Consider the following 21,091-nt stretch of genomic DNA (forward strand, 5'->3'; position numbering starts at 1 on the left):
GTCGGACAGAGCGGGGCACCTGACACGTCCGGGAGGCAGCCCGGTTCCAAATCGAATGCAATCAACTTTCAGCCAGTGCAAATCATGCCTACACGGGCGCACTGACGAGGTTAATCGAATCCCCTCACTCTCCCCCGCGCTTTTAACAACATGTTGTGATGGTGGTGGGATGTTGGCTAGCGAATCTTATTAAGTAAGGGTGTCCTATTTAAGCAACTATTTGTGTTACCTCTGATAATATTCACAATCTGAATCTATGCTAACAGTCTGGCAGTATGTCCGGGGTGATTCTGAGACTCGATGAGACCGTTGTTAATCGGATTGCTGCTGGAGAAGTTATCCAACGTCCTGCTAATGCTATCAAAGAATTGCTTGAAAACTGGTAAGTTGGTTAACTAGCTAGCTAGAAAGAAATAATGATAATTGTTAGCTATATTGATAACAATAGTAGCTAGCTAGCGTTCAAGTTAAGAGTTTATAAGTGTACATAATTGTGTTTCTGATAGTACTAACGTCATTTAACGTGAGTTACCTGGCTAGCTCTAAGGAGATAGAGTTCTATCAAAATGTTGTAAATATATATAGTGAGTCACAAACAGAGTTATTGTGCAAATACAGAATGCAACTTTCAAATAAAAATCTGTCTGTAAATATGCCCATATAGATAGATAGTTTCACAAACACATGTCATGATCCAAAGTAAATGAGTCGTTAACAAAAGCAAATGATCCTTTCCTCACTCTCTTTCCTCCTAGCGTTCTTAACTCCATATCCTAGCTTCCTTTCCTCTATTCCTCGCTCCCTTTACTATATTAGATTAATCTCCTTTCCTTGCTCTCTTTCGTACACTGGCTTCCTTTCCACTCTTCCTTTCCTAGTTCCCTTTATGCATTTACCATCAATCAATCACATTTATTTATAAAGCCCTTTTTACATCAATAGATGTCACAAAGTGCCTATACAGAAACCCAGCCTAAACCCCCAAAGAGCAAGCAATGCAGATGTAGAAGCACAGTGGCTAGGAAAAACTCCCAAGAAAGGCAGGAACCTAGGAAGAAACATAGAGGAACCAGGCTCTGAGTGGTGGCCAGTCCTCTTATGGCTGTGGCGATTATAAGAGTACATGGGCATTAAGGCCAGATCGTTCTTCAAGATGTTCAAATGTTCATAGATGACCAGCAGGGTCAAATAATAATCACAGTGGTTGTAGAGCAGGGATCATCGACTAGATTCAGCCGCGGGCAGATTTTTTTTTCTTGAGCGGATGGTCATGGGGCCGGAACATAATTATAAATTATTTATTTATTTTTGCTCAGAAGACTTGGGGGTCCACATAAAACCACCCATGGGCCACCAGTTGGGGAACCATGTTGTAGAGGGTGCAACAGGTCAGCACCTCAGAAGTAAATGTCAGTTGCCTTTCCTCCTTTTCTTGCTCCCTTTCCTTCCTTAGCTTCCTTTCCTCTCCCCTCCTCCTTTTCTATATCCCTTTCCTCATTTCCTAGCTTTCTTTCCTAATTTCCTAGCTTTCTTTCCTAATTTCCTTGTTCACTTTCCAACTTCCTTTTCTCTTCTCCTTTCCTAGCTTCCTTTTGTTAAACTCTCACCATCCTTTCCTCCCTCCTTTACTTTCCAAGCTCCTTTTCCTCATATTCTTTCTTAGCTACCTTTCCTTTCCTCGCTTCCTTTCCTTGGTCTTTTCTAATCCTCCTTTTCCAGCTTCCTTTCTTCTCCTTTTTTCTAGATCCCTTTCCTCATGTCCTAGCTTACTTTCCTAATTTCCTTGTTCCCTTTCTTTCCCTAACGTTCTAGTTTCCTTCCCTAGCCTCCTTTCCTAGCTTCCTTTCCTTGCTCTCTTCACTTATTTTCCAGATAATGTGTAGAATTGCTGGAAATTTGCTTTAAAACTTTAAATGTTTCTCTGTCGCATGGCAAAATGTGTAGCGTTAGGAAAGGATATAAGGTAAGAGAGCTAGCAGCGCAAATGAGGGGAGGAAAGGGATCAAGGAAAGGAAGCTAGGAATGGTAGATGAGAAAGACCTAGGAAAGGATAGGAGGAAAGGAAGTTGTGGAAAGAAAGGGAATGAGGAAATAAAGCTAGAAAAGGAGGAAAGAAAGCTAGGATGGGAGGAAAGGAAGCTAGGATAGGAAAGTAAAGAAAGTTAAGTATAGGAGGACCGAGAGCTAGGAAAGCAAAGGAGGAAAGTAAGGAAAATGATAGAGGAACAGAAGCAAGTAAAGAAGGAATAAAAGAAGTGCCATGCTCTACCTTCCGGAGACATTTGAAACCCCACCTCTTTAAGGAATACCTGGGATAGGATAAAGTAATCCTTCTACCCACCCCTTGCCCAAACCCACCTCCCCCCCAAAAATAAAAATAATAATAATTAAAAAAAAACGGTAAAGTGGTTATCCCACTGGCTATAAGGTGAATGCACCAATTTGTAAGTCGCTCTGGATAAGAGCGTCTGCTAAATGACGTAAATGTAAATGAAAGGAAGCTAGGATACATTTACATTTAAGTTATTTAGCAGACGCTCTTATCCAGAGCGACTTACAGTTAGTGAGTGCATACATTTGTTTTTACCAAACAGATGCATTTCTAAAAGTAATTGTGATATATTTAAACAATAAGGCCCGAGGGGGTGTGGTATATGGCCAATATACTACAGCTAAGGGCTATTCTTACGCACGACGCAAGGCAGAGTGCCAGGATACAGCCCTTAGCCGTGGTATATTGGCCATATACCACAAACCCCAGAGGTGCCTTATTGCTATTATAAACTGGTTACCAATGTAATTAGAGCAGTAAAAATAAATGTTTTGTCATACCCGTGGTATACGGTCTGATATACTACGGCTGTCAGCCAATCAGCAATCAGGGCTAAAACCACCCAGTTTATAATTAAGCAATAAGGCCCGAGGGGATGTGCTATATGGCCAATATACCACGGCTAAGGGCTGTTCTTATGCATGACGCAACGCGGAGGGCTCAAACCACCCAGTTTATAATGTCTGTTTTACCGTGGCATTGTTTCTGGTTGTCTTGAAGGGCATTCTAGAGAGTGCATTATTTCCCTATAACGTACAGTATATTTGCACGGTAGAATTCAATTGCTATAGTTCAGTATTACATGTTCTATGTTTGAACTGCTTTTGAAAGCAAAAGTCGAATTTAAAACATTATTGGCATTGTTGAATTTGATTTTCATAATAGCAAGCTAGGACTGATGGTTTGTTTAGCTAAACTAGCAAGTCTGTTTGTTTGGTTACCAAGGCAACTACTGTTGCTATCTAGTAAACTTGCTAGCTACTTCAGTGGATGTTGAAAACATTTCTAGCGGCAAATGTGTTAAATTATAGCCATGCTATAAAAGGGATAATCAACTTGTGGCTCTATGCTCTAGCTGTGGCTGTGGTATATGTAAGGGATAATCAACGAGAGGCTATACGTTCTCTGGAAAATAATGCAAGTCCGTGGAAGGTTAGTTCAACTCCATAGAACGCATAGCCTCTTGTTGATTATCCCTTACATACAGTGCATTTGGAAAGTACTCAGACCCCTTGACTTTTTCCACATTTTGTTACGTTACAGCTTTATTCTAAAATCGATTAAATATTTTTTTTAACCCTCATCAATCTACACACTACCCCATAATGACGAAGCAAAAAAGGTTTTTAGAAATGTTTCCAAATGTATTAAAAATTAAAAACAGAAATACCTTATTTACATATGTATTCAGACCATTTGCTATGAGACTCGAATTTTAGCTCAGGTGCATCCTGTTTCCATTGATAATTCTTGTTGTTTCTACAACTTGATTGGGTCCACCTGTGGTAAATTCAATTGATTGGACATGATTTGGAAAGGCACACACCTGTCTATATAAGGTCCCACAGTTGACAGTGCATGTCAGAGCAAAAACATTTTACATTACATTTTAGTCCTTTAGCAGACGCTCTTATCCAGAGCGACTTACAGTTAGTGAGTGCATACATTTTCATACTGGCCCCCCGTGGGAAACGAACCCACAGCCCTGGCGTTGCAAGCGCCATGCTCTACCAACTGAGCTACACGGGGCCTGACGTCAAAGGAATTGTCCGTAGAGCTCCGAGACAGGATTGTGTCGAGGCACAGATTTTACATTTAAGTCATTTAGCAGACGCTCTTATCCAGAGTGACTTACAAATTGGTTCATTCAACTTAGGATAGCCAGTGGGACAACCACATCTTGATCACAGTAAGTACACTTCTTCAAACAAGCAGCTGTGAGCAAAGTCAGTGCAATCAGGGACAACTACATCTCGATCACAATAAGTACATTTCTTTAAACAAGTCAGTGCTAGCAGGTGAAATAAGTCAGGTGTTAGTTTAGACAAAAGACAGTGGTAGTAAAGGGGGGGTTAGAAGGATTACTATTATACTATTCCAGGTATTCCTTAAAGAGGTAGGGTTTCAAGTGTCTCCAGAAGGTGGTCAGTGACTCCGCTGTCCTGGTGTCGTGGGGGAGCTTGTTCCACCATTGGAGTGCCAGAGCAGCGAATAGCTTTGACTGGGCTGAGCGTGAACTGTGCTTCTGTAGAGGTAGGGGGGCTAGCAGGCCAGAGGTGGATGAACATAGTGCCCTCGTTTGGGTGTAGGGTCTGATCAGAGCCTGAAGGTAAGGAGGTGCCTTTTCCCTCACAGCTCCGTAGGCAAGCACCATGGTTTTGTAGTAGATGCGAGCTTCAACTGGAAGCCAGTGGAGTGTGCGGAGGAGTGGGGTGACATGAGAGAACATGGGAAGGTCGAACACCAGACTGCAGCGTTCTGGATAAGTTGCAGGGGTTTAATGGCACAGGCAGGGAGCCCAGCCAACAGCGAGTTGCAGTAATCCAGACGGGAGATGACAAGTTCCTGGATTAGGACCTGTGCCGCTTTCTGTGTAAGGTAGGGTCATGAACCTGCAGGATCGGGTCACCGCTTTGATGTTAGCAGAGAACGACAGGGTGTTGTCCAGGGTCACACCAAGGATCTTTGCACTCTGGGAGGAGGACACAATTGAGTTGTCAACCGCGATGGCGAGATCATGGAGCGGGCAGTCCTTCCCCGGGAGGAAGAGCAGCTCCGTCTTGCCGAGGTTCAGCTTGAGGTGGTGATCCGACATCCACACTGATATGTCTGCCAGACATGCGGAGATGCGATTCGCCACCTGGTTATCAGAAGGGGGAAAGGAGAAAATTAATTGTGTGTCGTCTGCGTAGCAATGATAGGAGAGACCATGTGAGGATATGACAGAGCCAAGTGACTTGGTGTATAGAGAGAATAGGAGAGGGCCTAGAACTGAGGCCTGGGGGACGCCGGTGGTGCGAGCACGTGGTGCGGAGACAGATTCTTGCCACGCCACCTGGTAGGAGCGACCTGTCAGGTAGGACGCAATCCAAGAGTGAGCAGCGCCGGAGATGCCCAACTCGGAGAGGGTGGAGAGGAGGATCTGATTGTTCACAGTATCAAAGGCAGCGGATAGGTCTAGAAGGATAAGAGCAGAGGAGAGAGAGTTAGCTTTGGCAGTGCGGAGAGCCTCCGTGACACAGAGAAGAGCAGTCTCAGTTGAATGACCAGTCTTGAAACCTGACTGGTTAGGATCAAGAAGGTCATTCTGAGAGAGATAGCAGGAGAGTTGGCTAGAGACGGCACGCTCAAGAGTTTTGGAGAGAAAAGAAAGAAGGGATACTGGTCTGTAGTTGTTGACATCGGAGGGATCGAGTGTAGGTTTTTTGAGGAGTGGTGCAACTCTCGCCCTCTTGAAGACGGTAGGGACATAGCCAGTGGTCAAGGATGAGTTGATAGGTGAGGTAAGGGAGAAGGTCTCCGGAAATGGTCTGGAGAAGAGAGGAGGGGATAGGGTCAAGCGGGCAGGCCGGCCGTCACAAGTCGCAAGATTTCATCTGGAGAGAGAGGGGAGAAATAAGTCAAAGCATAGGGTAGGGCACTGTGAGCAGGACCAGCTGTGTCCTTTGACTTAATAAATGAGGATCGGATGTCGTCAACCTTCTTTTCAAAATGGTTGACAAAGTCATCCACAGAGAGGGAGGAGGGAGGGGGAGGAGGATTCAGCAGGGAGGAGAAGGTGGCAAAGAGCTTCCTAGGGTTAGAGGCAGAGGCTTGAAATTTAGAGTGGTAGAAAGTGGCTTTAGCAGCAGAAACAGGAAGAAAAAGTAGAGAGGAGGGAGTGAAAAGATGACAGGTCCGCAGGGAGTCTAGTTTTCCTCCATTTCCGCTCGGCTGCCCGGAGCCCTGTTCTGTGAGCTCGCAATGAGTCATCAAGCCACGGAGCAGGAGGGGAGGACCGAGCCGGCCGGGAGGATAGGGGACATAGAGAGTCAAAAGATGCAGAAAGGAGGGTTGAGGAGGCAGAATCAGGAGACCGGAGGGAGAAGGATTTAGCAGAGGGAAGAGATGATAGGATGGAAGAGGAGAGAGAGAGCGAAGGTTGCGACGGCGCATTACCATCTGAGTAGGGGCAGAGTGAGTAGTGTTGGAGGAGAGTGAGTGAGCGAGAGAGAAAAGGATACAAAGTAGTGGTCGGAGACTTGGTGGGGAGTTGCAGGGGAAGGGGTACCAAAAAATGTCTGCAGTATTGAAGGTCCCCAAGAATACAATGGCATCCATCATTCTTAAATGGAAGAAGTTTGGAACAACCAAGACTCTTCCTAGAGCTGGCCGCCTGGCTAAACTGAGCAATCGGGGGAGAAGGGCTTTGGTCAGGGAGGTGACCAAGAACCCAATGGTCACTCTGACAGAGCTCCAGAGTTCCTCTGTGGAGATGGGAGAACGTTCCAGAAGGACAACCATCTCTGCAGCACTCCACCAATCAGGCCTTTATGGTAGAGTGGCCAGACGGAAGCCACTCTCAGTAAAAGGCACATGACAGCCCGCTTGGAGTTTGCCAAAAGGCATCTAAAGACTCTCAGACCATGAGAAAGACTCTCTGTTTTGATGAAACCAAGATTGAACCCTTTGGCCTGAATGCCAAGCGTCACGTCTGGAGGAAATCTGGCACCAGTGAAGCATGGTGGTGGCTGCATCATACTGTGGGAATGTTTTTCAGCGGCAGGGACTGGGAGACTAGCCAGGATCGAAGGAAAGATTGTTGATGAAAATCTGCTCCAGAGCGCTCAAGAACTCAGACTGGGGCGAAGGTTCACCTTCCAATAGCACAATGACCCTAAGCACACAGTCAAGACAACACAGGAGTGGCTTCGGGACAAGTTTCTGAATGTCCTTGAGTGGCCCAGCCAGAACCCGGACTTGAACCCGATCGAATATCTCTGGAGAGACCTGAAAATAACTGTGCAGCGACACTCCCCATCCAACCTGACAGAGCTTGAGAGGATCTGCAGAGAAGAATTGGAGAAACTTCCCAAATACAGGTGTACCAAGCTTGTAGTGTCATACCCAAGAAGACTAGAGGCTGTAATCGCTGCCAAAGGTGCTTCAACAAAGTACTCAGTAAAGGGTCTGAATACTTACGTAAATGTAATATTTCAGTTCTTTATTTTTAATAAATTTACAAAAATGTCTAAAAACGTGTTTTTGGTTTGTCATTATGGGGTATTGTGTGTAGATTGAGGCTGTAACATAACAAAGTGGAAAAAGTCAAGGGGTCTGAATACTTTCCGAATGCACTGTATACCACGACATTCAGCCAATTAGCATCCAGGAGCCACTCCCCAGTTTATAATCATTTTTATGAGAACTGAGGATGTTCTAATCATAGGTGTCTGTGTTGGCCAGATAAGTATTCAGCTTGGGTCCAGGTCTGTATGTTAGAGAATACAACAGTGTAACAAAGTTTTAGAAGTGCATGTATGAATAACAACATTTGTATGAATTACAATGTAAAAAATATATATACCACCCACCAACACACACACACACACATATTTTGATGTACTGTGGAAGTTTGCTGCACTGGACCCTAGTGGATGCCTAGCATGTAGGACATGTTGCCACGCAGCCTGCTCACTACCTCTGTTTTGGACCCCGTCAGCACAGATTCTCCGTCATTTGCAACAGCAACAAGCTTCTCCTGCATTTATGGAATTGCACGTTGCTTTGAACAACAAAGGAGCTGATTGGCTGACTGGCAGTGGTGGCTAATGCTAGCTAGCATGAGGATGAAAAGGGCAGTTTTCCAGGAAAAACTATCAGTATTTCTCAATGTATCAGTTTGGATATAGGTAAAATATGGAGAACAGTGGCACATCCCATCCCTGCATTGAGGTACGTTTTCCGACCCATATCTCGCGCCGGCTCGACTGTGTCTTAATCTAATCATGATTGTGTTCCGACCCCAGTGCAGCTCAGTGTAAACAAGCGAAATCTGCTGGCTGGCTAGTTAGCTAGCTACACACAGACAACACCACTGGCTAGCTAGCTGTAGATTAGCTAGCTATGGAAATAACGCCAATGTGATCAATACTTGTCACATTGGAGTTATATCCATAGCTAACTGTAGCTGTGCAGCAGTTGCTATTCTCATGACAGCTGATTGTTTATATAGTTACTGTACGAAGTCTTTGGAATTTGGTTTGTGAGAAGATATCAGTTTGGATCACCATATGAAATCTGCATTCACTGTAATGTTACAGTTTAGATGCCAAGTCCACCAACATACAAGTGACTGTGAAGGAGGGGGGTCTGAAACTTATCCAGATCCAGGACAATGGCACTGGCATCAGGGTAAGAGGAGTGTGCGTGTGTGTGAGTCTGTGAGTCATGCAAGCAAAATAAATAACTTCCACCTAGTCTATATTTTGGTTCACTTCTCAATTTCCCTCTGACTGTTTTACTTTCTCTTTGAAGAAAGAAGATATGGAAATAGTATGTGAACGGTTTACAACAAGCAAGCTCCAGACTTTTGAAGACCTCAACTCTATCTCAACCTATGGTTTCAGAGGAGAGGTAAAGTATTTCAGATTGTTTGATCATTTGAATAATTTGATCATCCACATTGTCAGGGTTACATTGTAATAGGGATGTATTTGGTATAGGCTATTCTTATATGGGCAAAGTTATATTTTCAATTCTAATATTTCTGTACTATCCATGTGACCTGTTACCTGTGTGTGTGTGTGTGTGTGTGTGTGTGTGTGTGTTTGTTTTCAGGCACTTGCCAGTATAAGCCATGTTGCCCATGTGACCATAACAACCAAAACGGCTGATGCCAAGTGTGCTTACAGGTAACCTAATATTTGATTATGCTTTGCTTGACGAGGCCATCAGTACTTTGTCGAAATGCTCAGTAATATGTTTGAATCCTCAGTCTAAGTACTGCCCTCACCCTCCTCAGAGCCACCTACTGTGATGGGAAACTAAAGACCCAACCCAAACCCTGCGCTGGAAACCAGGGGACACAGATCACTGTGAGTTCATTAAATGGCCACTGACAACTGCAGGTTATATGAACTATAATGTACAAAAGAGAACTTCAAATATCTCTGAACATCCACAGGCGGAGGATCTGTTCTACAACGTGTCCACCAGGAGGAAAGCCCTAAAGAGCCCCAGTGAGGAGTACTCCAGGATTGTGGAGGTGGTGAGCAGGTGTGTGGCCTCAGACAGTGTCATTCCCATCACTACCAGTGCACATCTCATGGGTCAAGCATTGCAAATATTTTGTGTTGTGAATCATGCAAATAATATATTTAGGATCTTTGTTTTACAGGTATGCGATACACAACTCTGGGAAAAGCTTTGCTGTCAAAAAGGTGAAATTGTTTATTTTCTTTCACATTTCTTACCCTTGATGTTTTCACCTGAGGTCATTGTCCCTGAAGGGAGGAGACTTTGGTTATATGTCACAAATATTCTGTCTGTTTCCAGCAAGGCGAGACCATGGCAGACGTCAGGACCCTACCCAACGCCTCCATACTGGATAATATCCGTGTGGTGTTTGGCAATGCAGTCAGCAGGTACTGGAGGAAAAAAAAATTGCCCTCCATGATTACTCATGTTGGGATGTCAGTTCCTCGTTGAGTGAATAGAGGTTATGCCACCCATTTTGAATTGTATATGCAGCCATACAGAGTTATAATCTTGATCTGTTAATGAATGCTTTGAGCTATAATCTGATGTGTTTTGCATAGTTAATAAGTTAATTGGACTTATGCTGGTTTTTCCTGTGCTCAGTGATCTTGACCTTCCCCAGCGGGCGACACTGATTGAAATAACTTAATTACAACCATATTACAACTAGTTGAAATCTGGTTATAATGACGTCATTGACACCAGTTTTGCCGTTGAGTCTGTCGTGTGAAGAGAATGAGCAGTGTGTTGCACGTTTTTTTCCATAGGGAGCTGATTGAAGTGGGCTGTGAGGATCAGAAGCTTGCCTATAAGTTGAAGGGCCACATCTCCAACGCCAATTACTCAGTGAAAAAGTGCATCCTCATCCTCTTCATCAATCGTATGTGCCACAGGAATGCTATGTTAAATTAACTAGTTATATGAATTCGAATACGATATTCCTGTGAACTTTTACTAATAGTCTTGTTTTCTCCTCAGATCGTCTGGTGGAATCGAGTGCCTTAAAAAAAGCCATTGAGACCGTTTATGCTGCATACCTTCCCAAGAACACTCACCCATTTCTATATCTCAGGTAACTCCGGTTACTGTCACTTAACTGGAAAGCAAATCGTTTCTGGTTGTATTTACTGTTCTTTGTTCTGATGCTTTAGCCTGGAGATTGCCCCTCATAACATCGACGTGAATGTCCACCCTACCAAACACGAGGTGCACTTCCTCCACGAAGACTGTATCATCGAGAGCGTTCAAAAACACATAGAGAGCAAACTCCTGGGCTCCAACTCCTCACGCACATACTTCACACAGGTGCTGTTAGCCCTGTAGTCCTCCATGCTGAATGTCATTGTAATGTTTTTAACAGGATATTATACTAGTAGGTATTTAAAACTATATTTGGCTATGAAACATACAGTATGTGCCAATAAGCTAAACTGGGTGTATGCAATTCTCTTTCCCTTTCTTTAGTGGATTAGTTGGTGTGTAGAATCATTAGTAGTAGTAGTAAAAAAGAGTAGCTGCTTTCTTGGAATTGAGGTGAAAAAGAACCAAAAGTTATCCATTTGACCTATTTCTCTGTAGACATTGCTGCCTGGGCTGTCCGTCTCCACCAGCGAGGGGAAGCCTTCCTCCAGCTCCACAGGGGACAGTGAGCGGGTCTACGCCCATCAGATGGTGAGGACCGACAGTAGAGCCCAAAAGCTGGACGCCTTTCTCCAGCCGGCATCCAAGCTGGTCCCTACTCCCACCGCCAACCTTAATGGGCGGAGCAGGGGGGAGCCTGTGACCACCAATGACATGGAAGAGATGGACAATGCAGAGATCCTGCAGGAACAGGCGCATGGTACCACAGATGATGGGGAGGGAACCAGCCTAAATACTCCAGCTGATCTCCCCAGGTGATGATGACTTCTTTGTAGGCGTTAGGGGTACATTCATTGAGTGCTTGTTTGAATAGTCTGTGTCTGGTGTATTAAGTGGTTTATGGAGTTTGTCGGTGTATTTAGTGGTGTATGGAGATATGTGTGTGCGCACGTATTTAACTGAGTATGGTGTGTGTTTACTTGTTTGTAAAAGCAGTGTATGGATTATGTCTGTGTGTAATAGCAGTGTGTGGTGTTGTTGGGTTGGCCCAGGAAGCGTCCCCGTGCTGGTCAGGATGAGGAGCAGGAGGAATTGACTGCTGCAGCCACAACCAGGAGACGAGCCATCAAGCTGAGCAGTGTGAAGAAGCTGAGAGATGACATCGCTGAGCACGCACACAAAGGTATACCCAACTCCATCCATCCATCATCAAATACTGGACACAGTGTCTGCGGGTGTCTCAATTCTAACTACCATAGGTTAGAAGTAGTGTGTGAAAGGGGGAGAACTGAGTAAGGGGAAACGCGATTGAAAGAGCTAATCCACTACATCACACTATATACTGTAGATTTTCCACTATATTTGTGATTGTCTTTGCTGACACCATCAGGTCAAGAAAGTTACTTTGCACATAGCTGTTTCAATACTGTACTTACTTTATTACAGAAAATTGAGATTGTAGTAAACTAAGGATGGTAAAAACACTTAGCAGAAGATTTGGTTTGAGTGCCTGTCAAATATATGTTTGGTCTTCCTCAGGTCTTCAAGAGATGCTTCAGAATCACTCGTTTGTGGGCTGTGTCAACCCCCAGTGGACTCTGATCCAGCACCATACCAAACTGTACCTTCTCAACACCACCAAACTCAGGTCAGAACCACATGCACTCCCCTACGTATTTATTTGGACAGTTAAGCTAAAACGTATAATTTGGCTTTAAACGGCAGCATTTTGGATTTGAGATAAAAATGTTTCATACGAGGCGACAGTAAAGAATCACCTTTTTATCAGAGGGTATCTTCATATCTGTTTTACCATTTAGAAATGTAAGCACTTTATGTATCTTGTCCCCACATTTGAAGGCATCATAAGTATTTGGACAAATTCACGTATACAGAGCCTTCAGAAAGTATTCACACCCCTTGACTTTTTCTACATTTTGTTGTTACAGCCTGAATTTAAAATTGAGATGTTGTGTCACTGGCCTACACACAATACCCCATAATGTCAAAGTGGAATTATGTTTTTCTAAATTTAAAAAAATGTAAAGCTGAAATGTCTCGAGTCAATAAGTATTCAACCCCTTTGTTATGGTAAGCCTAAATAAGTTCAGGAGTAAAAATGTGCTTAACAAGTCACATAAGTTGCATGGACTAGCTCTGTGTGCAGTAATGGTGTTTAACATGACTACCTCATCTCTGTACCCCACACATGCAATTATCTGTAAGGTCCCTCAGTCGAGCATTGAATTTCAAACACAGATTCAACCACAAAGACCAGGGAGGTTTTCCAATGCTTTGCAAAAAAGGGCACCTATTGGTAAATGGGTAAAAAAAAATAAAAGCAGACATTGAATATCCCTTTGAGCATGGTGAAGTTATTAATTACACTTTAGATGGTGTGTCACTACAAAGATACAGGCGTCCTTCTTAACGCCGTTGCCAGAGAGGAAGGAAACCGCTCAGGGATTTCACCAATGTTGACTTTAAAACAGAGTTTAATGGCTGTGTTAGGAGAAAACTGAGGATGGATCAGCAACATTGTAGTTACTCCACAATACTAACCTAATTGACAGAGTGAAGAGAAGGAAGCCTGTACAGAATATATATTTCAAAACATGCATCCTGTCAACAAGGCACTAAAGTAATACTGCAAACAATGTGGCAAAGCAATTAACTTTTTGTTCTGAATACAAAGTGTTCTATTTTGGGAAAATCCAATAAAACACACTACTGAGTACCACTGTCCATATGTTCAAGCCTAGTGGTGGCTGCATCACGTTATGGGTATGCTTGTAATCGTTAAGGACTAGGGGAGTTTTTCCAGGATAAAAAAGAAACGGAATGGAGCTAAGCACAGGCAAAATCCTAGAGGAAAACCTAGTTCAGTCTGCTTTCCACTAGACACTGGGAGATTAATTCACTATTAAGGAGGACAATAACCTTAAACACAAGGCCAAACCTACACTGGATTTGCTTGCCAAGAAGATAGTGAATGTTGCTGAGTTTGATTTTCAAGCAGATTTAAGTCAAAAACTATGGTAAGACTTGAAAATGGTTGTCTAGCAATGATGAACAACCAAATTGACAGAGCTTGAAGAATTGTAAAAATAATAATGGGCAAATATTGTACAAAGCTCTTAGAGACTTACCCAGAAAGACTCACAGCTGTAATCGCTACCAAAGGGGATTCTAAAATGTATTGACTCATGGGTGTGAATACTTGTCAATTAAATATTTTTGCATTTCATTTTCAATAAATTTGCAAATATTAAAAAAAAACATTTTCACTTTGTCATTATGGGGTATTGTGTATAGATGGGTGTGAACAAAAAAAATCTATAATCTATTTTGAATTCAGGCTGTAACACAAAATGTGGAATAAGTCAAGGGGTATGAATACATTCTGAAGGCACTGTGTGTATTAAAGTAGTCAAAAGTATTTGGTCCCATATTCCTAGCACGCAATGACTACGTCAAGCTTGTGACTGTACAAACTTGTTGGATGCATTTGCGGTTTGTTTTGGTTGTGTTTCAGATTATGTTGTGCCCGATAGGAATGAATGGTAAATAATGTATTAACATTTTGGAGTCACTTTTATTATAAATAAGAATAGATTTCTGAACACATACATTAATGTGAATGCTACCATGAGTATGGATAATCATGAATGGGTCATGAATAATGATGAGTGAGAAAGAGGCACAAAGGTCATACCCCCAAGACATACTAACCTCTCACCATTTCCAATAACGGGAGATTAGCATTTTTGGGGGGGTATGATATTTATGCCTCTAACTTTCTCACTCATCCATTATACTGTATCCCTAATCATAGTAGCATCCACATTAATGTAGAAGTGTTTAGAAAAACATTGAAAAGTATTCATGTGCGGTTGCTCAAGGTGCTGAATATTTGGCTTTTTCCTCATTTTTAGCCAGGAGCTATTCTACCAAATTTTGATCTACGACTTCGGCAACTTTGGCATCTTGAGGTTATCTGTAAGTATGACACGCATCAATGTGTTGCACGGTATACCGGTACCACGGTAATATCACGGTACCAAAACGTCACGATACTTAGGATACTAACATTTTAGAATACCGTAGTACCGTCTGATATGATACAGCCATATTTTTCGGCCCTACCGATCTAAAGAACCAACTGGCACCTGTTAAAATGTTTATAAAGTCAGTTTTGTTTATAAATTCAGTGACATTTTTTTTAAACAACAGCTAGTCTATTGTATGCGCCAGTCCAATAGATCTCGCCAACTTGTAGTCCTAAAAACTGGAAATTAGTTACCTCTGGTTCGTTCAGCCATTCCTATGGGGAAAATGAATAGGGTTTTGGGATAAGCGCTGAAAATAAGGTCTGAGGTTAACACAGGCTTAGGAGGAGATCTTATACGTTTTGTCAGTAACATGAACTTTATAAATTATGAAGCCTTTGTGCTTTTTTTGAATACATAAATCCTTCAAAATTCACAAAGTGGCGTTAGCTGATGAAGATTATCTCAGAATAAAACGTATAAGATCTAAGCCTGTGTTTACCACAGACCTTATTCATTTCCCCATAGGCTTTTTCCAACGAACTATGGCGGAGTTGGTCTCTACAAAAAGACAGCATGACTATTTCTCTCTAATTTCCACTTCACTTTCCTGCGCATCTCACGTGGCAGCCGTGATCAGCAAGCCGCATCCCCTTCCAGCCATCACTCACCTGCTTCTCGCAATCCGCTCTCCCTGCACATCTATTCCTCCATCAGTTAAAAAAAAGTTATAATTTTTTGGTACTTTTTACCCCTATTTCTCCCCAATTTCATGATATCCAATTGGTAGTTAGTCTTGTCCCATCTCTGCAACTCCCGTACTGACTCGGGAGAGGCGAAGGTCGAGAGCCATGAGTCCTCCGAAACACGGCCCTGCCAAGCCGCACTGCTTCTTGACACACTCATTTAACCCGGAAGCCAGCTGCACCAATGTGTCAGAGGAAACAGTACAACTGGCGACCGAAGTCAGCGTGCGTGAGCCCGGCACACCACAGGAGTCGCTAGAGCGCGATGGGACAAGGACATCATGGCCGGCCAAACCCTCCCCTAACCCGGACGATGCTGGGCCAATTGTGCGCCACCTCATGGGTCTCCCGGTCGCGGCCGGCTGAGACACAGCCCGGGATCGAACCCGTGTCTGTAGTGATGCCTCTAGCACTGCGATGCAGTGCCTTAGACCGCTGCGCCACTCGAGATGCCCTCCTCCATCAGTTTTTTAAATATAATTTTGCCATGATGGCGAGTGGGATGCAGATCCTGATGAGTCTCCTGTTGTTACATTTGTACATTGGAGCAGTGTGCAGAGCGAGCAAAGTTGATGCATTGTGTAATTTCATCGCCATTGTATAACCATGCACAGACCAGCCTGAGTGGGCTTTGCAATTGCAAGTTCCCATATTACCGGAGTGATTTTGCACGCTTTGAAACCATTTTGATAACAAACATTGTTCAGTCATGTTACTTAGCTAGCTAACAACCTGGTAACTTGACAGTAGGTCTAGGCCAATTTGATTGGCACAGGAAGGTGCCAAATGGTAGGATTCATATAGGCCTAATGTAAGCCTAAACTGTATCAAAAATCTATCTATTTCTGGTGCTTCTTAAATTGTTAGGTGCCTAACGTTTTTAAAGTTGGGAGCAGTTTGTACAGTGCATTCGGAAAGTATTCCGACCCCTTGACGTTTTCCACATTTTGTTACGTTACAGCCTTATTCTAAAATGGATTAAATTGTTTTTTCCCCCTCATCAATCTACACACAATACCCCATAATGACAAACCAAAAACAAGTTGTAACAACAATTTGCTCCAAAAAAAAAACATTTACATAAGTATTCAGACCCTTTACTCAGTACTTTGTTGAAGCACCTTTGGCAGCGATTACAGCCTAGAGTCTTCTTGGGTATGACACTACAAGCTTGACACACCTGTATTTGGGGAGTTTCTCCCTTCTCTGCAGGTGTTCTCAAGCTCTGTCAGGTTGCATGGGGAGCGTAGCTGCACAGCTATTTTCAGGTCTCTCCAGATGTTAGATCAGGTTCAAGTCCGGGCTCTGGCTGGGCCACTCAAGGACATTCAGAGACTTGTCCCGAAGCCACTCCTGCGTTGTCTTGGCTGTGTGCTTAGGGTTGTTGTCCTGTTGGAAGGTGAACCTTTGCCCCAGTTTGAGGTCCTGAGCGCTCTGCAGCAGGTTCTCATCAAGGATCTCTCTGTACTTTGCTCCGTTCATCTTTCCCTCAATCTTGACTAGTCTCCCAGTCCCTGTCACTGAAAAACATCCCCACATCATGATGCTGCCACCACCATGCTTCACCGTAGGGATGGTGCCAGGTTTCCTTCAGACGTGACGCTTGGCATTCAGGCCAAAGAGTTCAATCTTGGTTTCATCAGACCAGAGAATGTTGTTTCTCATGGTCTGAGAGTACTTTAGGTGCCTTTTGGCAAACTCCAAGTGGGCTGTCGTGCCTTTTTACTGAGGAGTGGCTTCTGTCTGGCCACTCTACCATAAAGGCCTGATTGGTGGAGTGCTGCAGAGATGGTTGTCCTTCTGGAAGGTTCTCCCATCTCCACAGAGGAACTCTAGAGGTCTGTCAGAGTGACCATTAGGTTATTAGTCACCTCCCTGACCAAGGCTCTTCTCCCCCGATTGCTCATTTTGGCCGGGCGGCCAGTTCTAGGAAGAGTCTTAGTAGTTTCAAACTTCTTCCATTTAAGAATGAGGCCACTGTGTTCTTGGGGACCTTTCCAAATCATGTCCAATCAATTTAATTTACCACAGGTGGACTCCAATCACGTTGTAGAAACATCTCAAGGATGATCAATGGAAACAGGATGCACCTGAGCTCAATTTTGAGTCTCATAGCAAAGGGTCTGAGTTCTTAGGTAAATAAGGTATTTCTGTTTATGTTTTATACATTTGCAAAATTGTCAAAAAACCTGTTTTCGCTTTGTCATTATGGGGTATGGTGTGTAGATTGATGAGGGATTTTTTATTTAGAATAAGGCTGTAACATAACAAAATGTGGAAAAGGGGAAGGGATCTGAATACTTTCCGAATGCACTGTATATTGGACAGAGGTTTGTGTGTGTGTGTGTTTGAGGGAGAGCGTCTGTATTAACTCCTGAGTGGCGCAGGCTGTATCACAACCGGCCATGATTGGGAGTCCCATAGGGCGGCGCACAATTGGCCCAGCGTCGTCCGGGTTTGGCCGGTGTAGGCCGTCATTGTAAATAAGAATTTGTTCTTAATTGACTTGCCCAGTTAAATAAACATATTTTTAAAAAATTTACTGAAGAGTAAAGTTAACATATTGCCACAATGACATGCAGATCATAATGTATATTCCTTCCTCCCATTCCTCAAGCCAAATCACAGGTAGGTCTTTTGCAAATATGAGCAAATCATCCATTCTATGCAGTATTAGATTATACAGTGAACGGTGGGAATTAAGTTAATATGTGTTGTTTTGAGTAGACGTGTGAATATCAGTGACAGGTTTTTTGCATTAGCACATGCAAATAATGTTTAGAAAACAGGAACATTCGTCCGGGGGACGGGGCGAACAGGGCGCTAGTCCACTGAGTTTTCCCCGCTGTGGTATCGCGATATTACTTGGTGTATCGTGATACTAGGCATGGTATCGTTAGTAAAGTTTTGGTATCGTGACAACCCTAAATCAATGCCTGGAAAATGAATTGAGGTACCAGACTAGAGATAGGTACTTTTCTTATATCCAGAGGCTGTGATTCTGGGCCTGTTTTCACTAATAGTCTCAGAGTAGGAGTGATCTAAGATCAATTTAGCCTTTGATAATAATGAATAAGATAAAATGGACAGGGAGGACCTGAACCTAGATCAGACGCTTTGTGAATACGAGCCCAGATATTTGGCTCCGAGTTGGTTTGTTGATGTTGTGTTGTTCCAGGAACCTGCGCCACTCTATGACATGGCCATGCTTGCTCTGGACTCCGAGGAGAGCGGCTGGTCGGAGGATGACGGGCCCAAGGAGGGTCTGGCCCAGTACATAGTCGACTTCTTGAAGAAGAAATCTGAGATGCTGGAGGACTACTTCTCCATGGAGATAGACCAGGTCAGTCTGCTGACCCTCTGTATCCTGTCTGTGCTGACAAAAACATTGCAATCATACCTTGTTGTAACATTAGCACTTAACTCCTAAATGTAATTCATGCATGACATCAGGGCAAAACTTAAGATCAGTATGTGTCTTGTTTGCAGGAAGGAAATCTCACTGGTTTGCCATTGCTGCTTGACAAGTACACCCCTCCTATGGAGGGTCTGCCAATGTTCATCCTACGTTTGGCTACTGAGGTGTGAACTATTCTTATCCATGACCATGTCTTATCAATAAGTTCTTTATAGACTAAAGTGACTAATCAGAGGGGTTGTGTAGGTGAACTGGGATAATGAGAAGGACTGCTTCAGAGACTTCAGCAAGGAGTGCAGCCAGTTCTACTCGATCAGGAAACAGTATGTTCTGGAGGTGGAGCCGGGAGAGGAGGAGCAGGTATGTCAGATGCGCCATCCTGGGTGGTTTTCATTAGGCACCAAACAGAAGGAAATGGACTGACAGGGAAGGACTACTGGAGTTGGCCAATAATGAACACAACCCTGTTCAGTGATTATAATGGGCCTCGCACTTGTCAATCTGATATGTGGGCAGTTGATGACACCTAGGTCACATTTAGTAGAGACCAAGAAAGGATTCAGGAGCAAATAATTTTGAAATGTAAGAAATACTGCCATGTCACTCCAGAACCTGCTCTTATATTTTCAGTTTAAACTTTTGGTCCCATTTAGCACATACTGAACGAGACTATGGTTGTAAATATGTGTTGCAGGATGCAGAGCTGAACTCGTGGCGTTGGAAGGTGGAGCATCTCCTGTTCAAAGCCTTCCGGAGCCTCTTCAGTCCCCCTAAACATTTCAGTGAGGATGGCAGCGTACTCCAGATTGCCAACCTACCGGACCTCTACAAAGTGTTTGAGCGGTGCTAAGACATGAGAAAAAGACTCAGTCCATGGGCTGCTATGATTTGAATGTCTGTTTTGGAAACCTTTTTGATATTTTGTGTATATATACTGTTTTTGTTGTAAACCCTCATCTTCCAAATGGTTTAGGCTGTGGTTAAGATACGCATTGGTAGCTCTAACCATTAACTTTTACTGAGTGGATTATCCTATACATCATAAGGGATTGAGGTGCTAGTAGCTTTACATGCTATGGTGCCTGGGTATAGTGTAGTGTTGGGATAATTCAATCATTAACAACGTGTTCATGATTAATGGAAACAATATAAACTGAAACAAAGGGCAGTGTAAATCTGGTACAGAGTTTATTCAGAATATTTCAATGCGGTAGCTGCCCCAGACACAATCACTGTGGTCCTGAGACTTGAAACGGCTTTCAGAACAGCGAACACTGTTTGAGAAGAAAGTGGTATGTAGTGCCATCTTCTGATGTACTTGCCTTTCACTCCAAATAAAGAACCTCAAACCATCACTCTTCCAAATGGAATTCAATGTGCCATAACCCATGCAATTAAAAAAAAAAAAAATCTACCTTGTATTTACAGTTCTGACATTCACACGTATTGCCGAGAAATCAATGAAACCTCTGCAGACAATTGGTTCTATATATTTGATCAAATCATGACTGCACCTTTAAATACATTCTGTACCAATACTAATTATTGTTTTGAATTGTTTGGTTAATGCAAAACCCTCAGTCTCCAGGTGTGAGAAGGCACTTCACTGTGTGAGGAATTATGGATAGGTGCAGGGCCAGAGAACAGCCTTAAGGGTTTAACAGTTAAAAAGCGCCATTATACTCATTCATGCAACTTATTTAAAAAAATTATAGCCAAAGACCCAGCGAGAGAGCAGTAAAACCTTGTGAATAACATGATGTAGTACAAAGCTTTGAGTAAAGTAAGTAATGAGTCGAATTTCTTAGATTCATCATCTCCCCCTAGTAACTATGGTTTTTGAGTCTCCCAAAGACACTAACAAACCAATGCTTCTCCTTTATTTTATTTTTTTAACAGTTTCGCCTCTGTGCTACCAGTGTTGCTTTTTTCTGTTAGTGTTTTTGGGTTTTGCTACACAGCTTTAAGTGTTACTGAGGAAGAATGGAAATGTGCTCCAGACACAATATCAAAGGTCTGAGGTGTGAGTTTAAGGGCTTCTGTGGCAATCCAGCAGACCTTACTGCTGAGACAGAAGGGCATTCCGATTGGCCTTCATCTTCTCAAGGCGCTTTACTAGGTGGTTGTTGGTCATCTCCATCTCCTCAGTCTTATCCAGCGCCGTACGCAGCTGTGGGAAAAGGAGGAGAATGGTTAGAAATTGATTAGGTTAGATTACATTTTATGT

At 43.2% G+C, this 21,091-nt stretch overlaps 2 protein-coding genes across 4 annotated transcripts in view; one reads left to right on the forward strand and one right to left on the reverse strand.

The window, feature by feature from the left end:
• The first annotated feature begins 126 nt into the window (after positions 1–126).
• mlh1 (mutL homolog 1, colon cancer, nonpolyposis type 2 (E. coli)) lies at positions 127–20,219 on the forward strand. The gene is made up of 19 exons (XM_084153665.1): positions 127–382; positions 8,635–8,725; positions 8,849–8,947; positions 9,152–9,225; positions 9,336–9,408; positions 9,498–9,589; positions 9,711–9,753; positions 9,869–9,957; positions 10,339–10,451; positions 10,550–10,643; positions 10,723–10,876; positions 11,150–11,466; positions 11,704–11,834; positions 12,191–12,299; positions 14,587–14,650; positions 18,625–18,789; positions 18,936–19,028; positions 19,111–19,224; positions 19,559–20,219. The coding sequence occupies exons 1-19, from the start codon at positions 276–278 to the stop codon at positions 19,712–19,714; spliced, it is 2,178 nt and encodes a 725-aa protein (XP_084009791.1). The 5' UTR covers positions 127–275; the 3' UTR covers positions 19,715–20,219.
• The window catches only part of lrrfip2 (leucine rich repeat (in FLII) interacting protein 2), a 68,246-nt gene continuing 67,190 nt past the window's right edge, over positions 20,036–21,091 (reverse strand). For all 3 annotated transcript variants that reach the window (XM_084153666.1, XM_084153667.1, XM_084153668.1), the window contains one exon: positions 20,036–21,034. In XM_084153666.1, coding sequence (XP_084009792.1) covers positions 20,924–21,034 — 111 coding nt within the window. In that variant the 3' untranslated portion in view covers positions 20,036–20,923. The remainder of the gene's footprint in view (positions 21,035–21,091) is intronic.

Source organism: Coregonus lavaretus (genome assembly GCF_964263955.1).
Source record: "Coregonus lavaretus genome assembly, chromosome: 36".
In the NCBI taxonomy this organism is placed as follows: domain Eukaryota; kingdom Metazoa; phylum Chordata; class Actinopteri; order Salmoniformes; family Salmonidae; genus Coregonus; species Coregonus lavaretus.

Excerpts from the sequence above, each read along its gene's own strand:
- mlh1 (XM_084153665.1), top strand. The coding sequence starts at position 276 with ATGTCCGGGGTGATTCTGAGACTCGATGAGACCGTTGTTAATCGGATT. Across the intron at positions 9,409-9,497 it reads ACCAGGGGACACAGATCACT|GCGGAGGATCTGTTCTACAA; the intron begins GTGAGTTCATTA and ends GAACATCCACAG. Across the intron at positions 9,754-9,868 it reads AAAGCTTTGCTGTCAAAAAG|CAAGGCGAGACCATGGCAGA; the intron begins GTGAAATTGTTT and ends GTCTGTTTCCAG.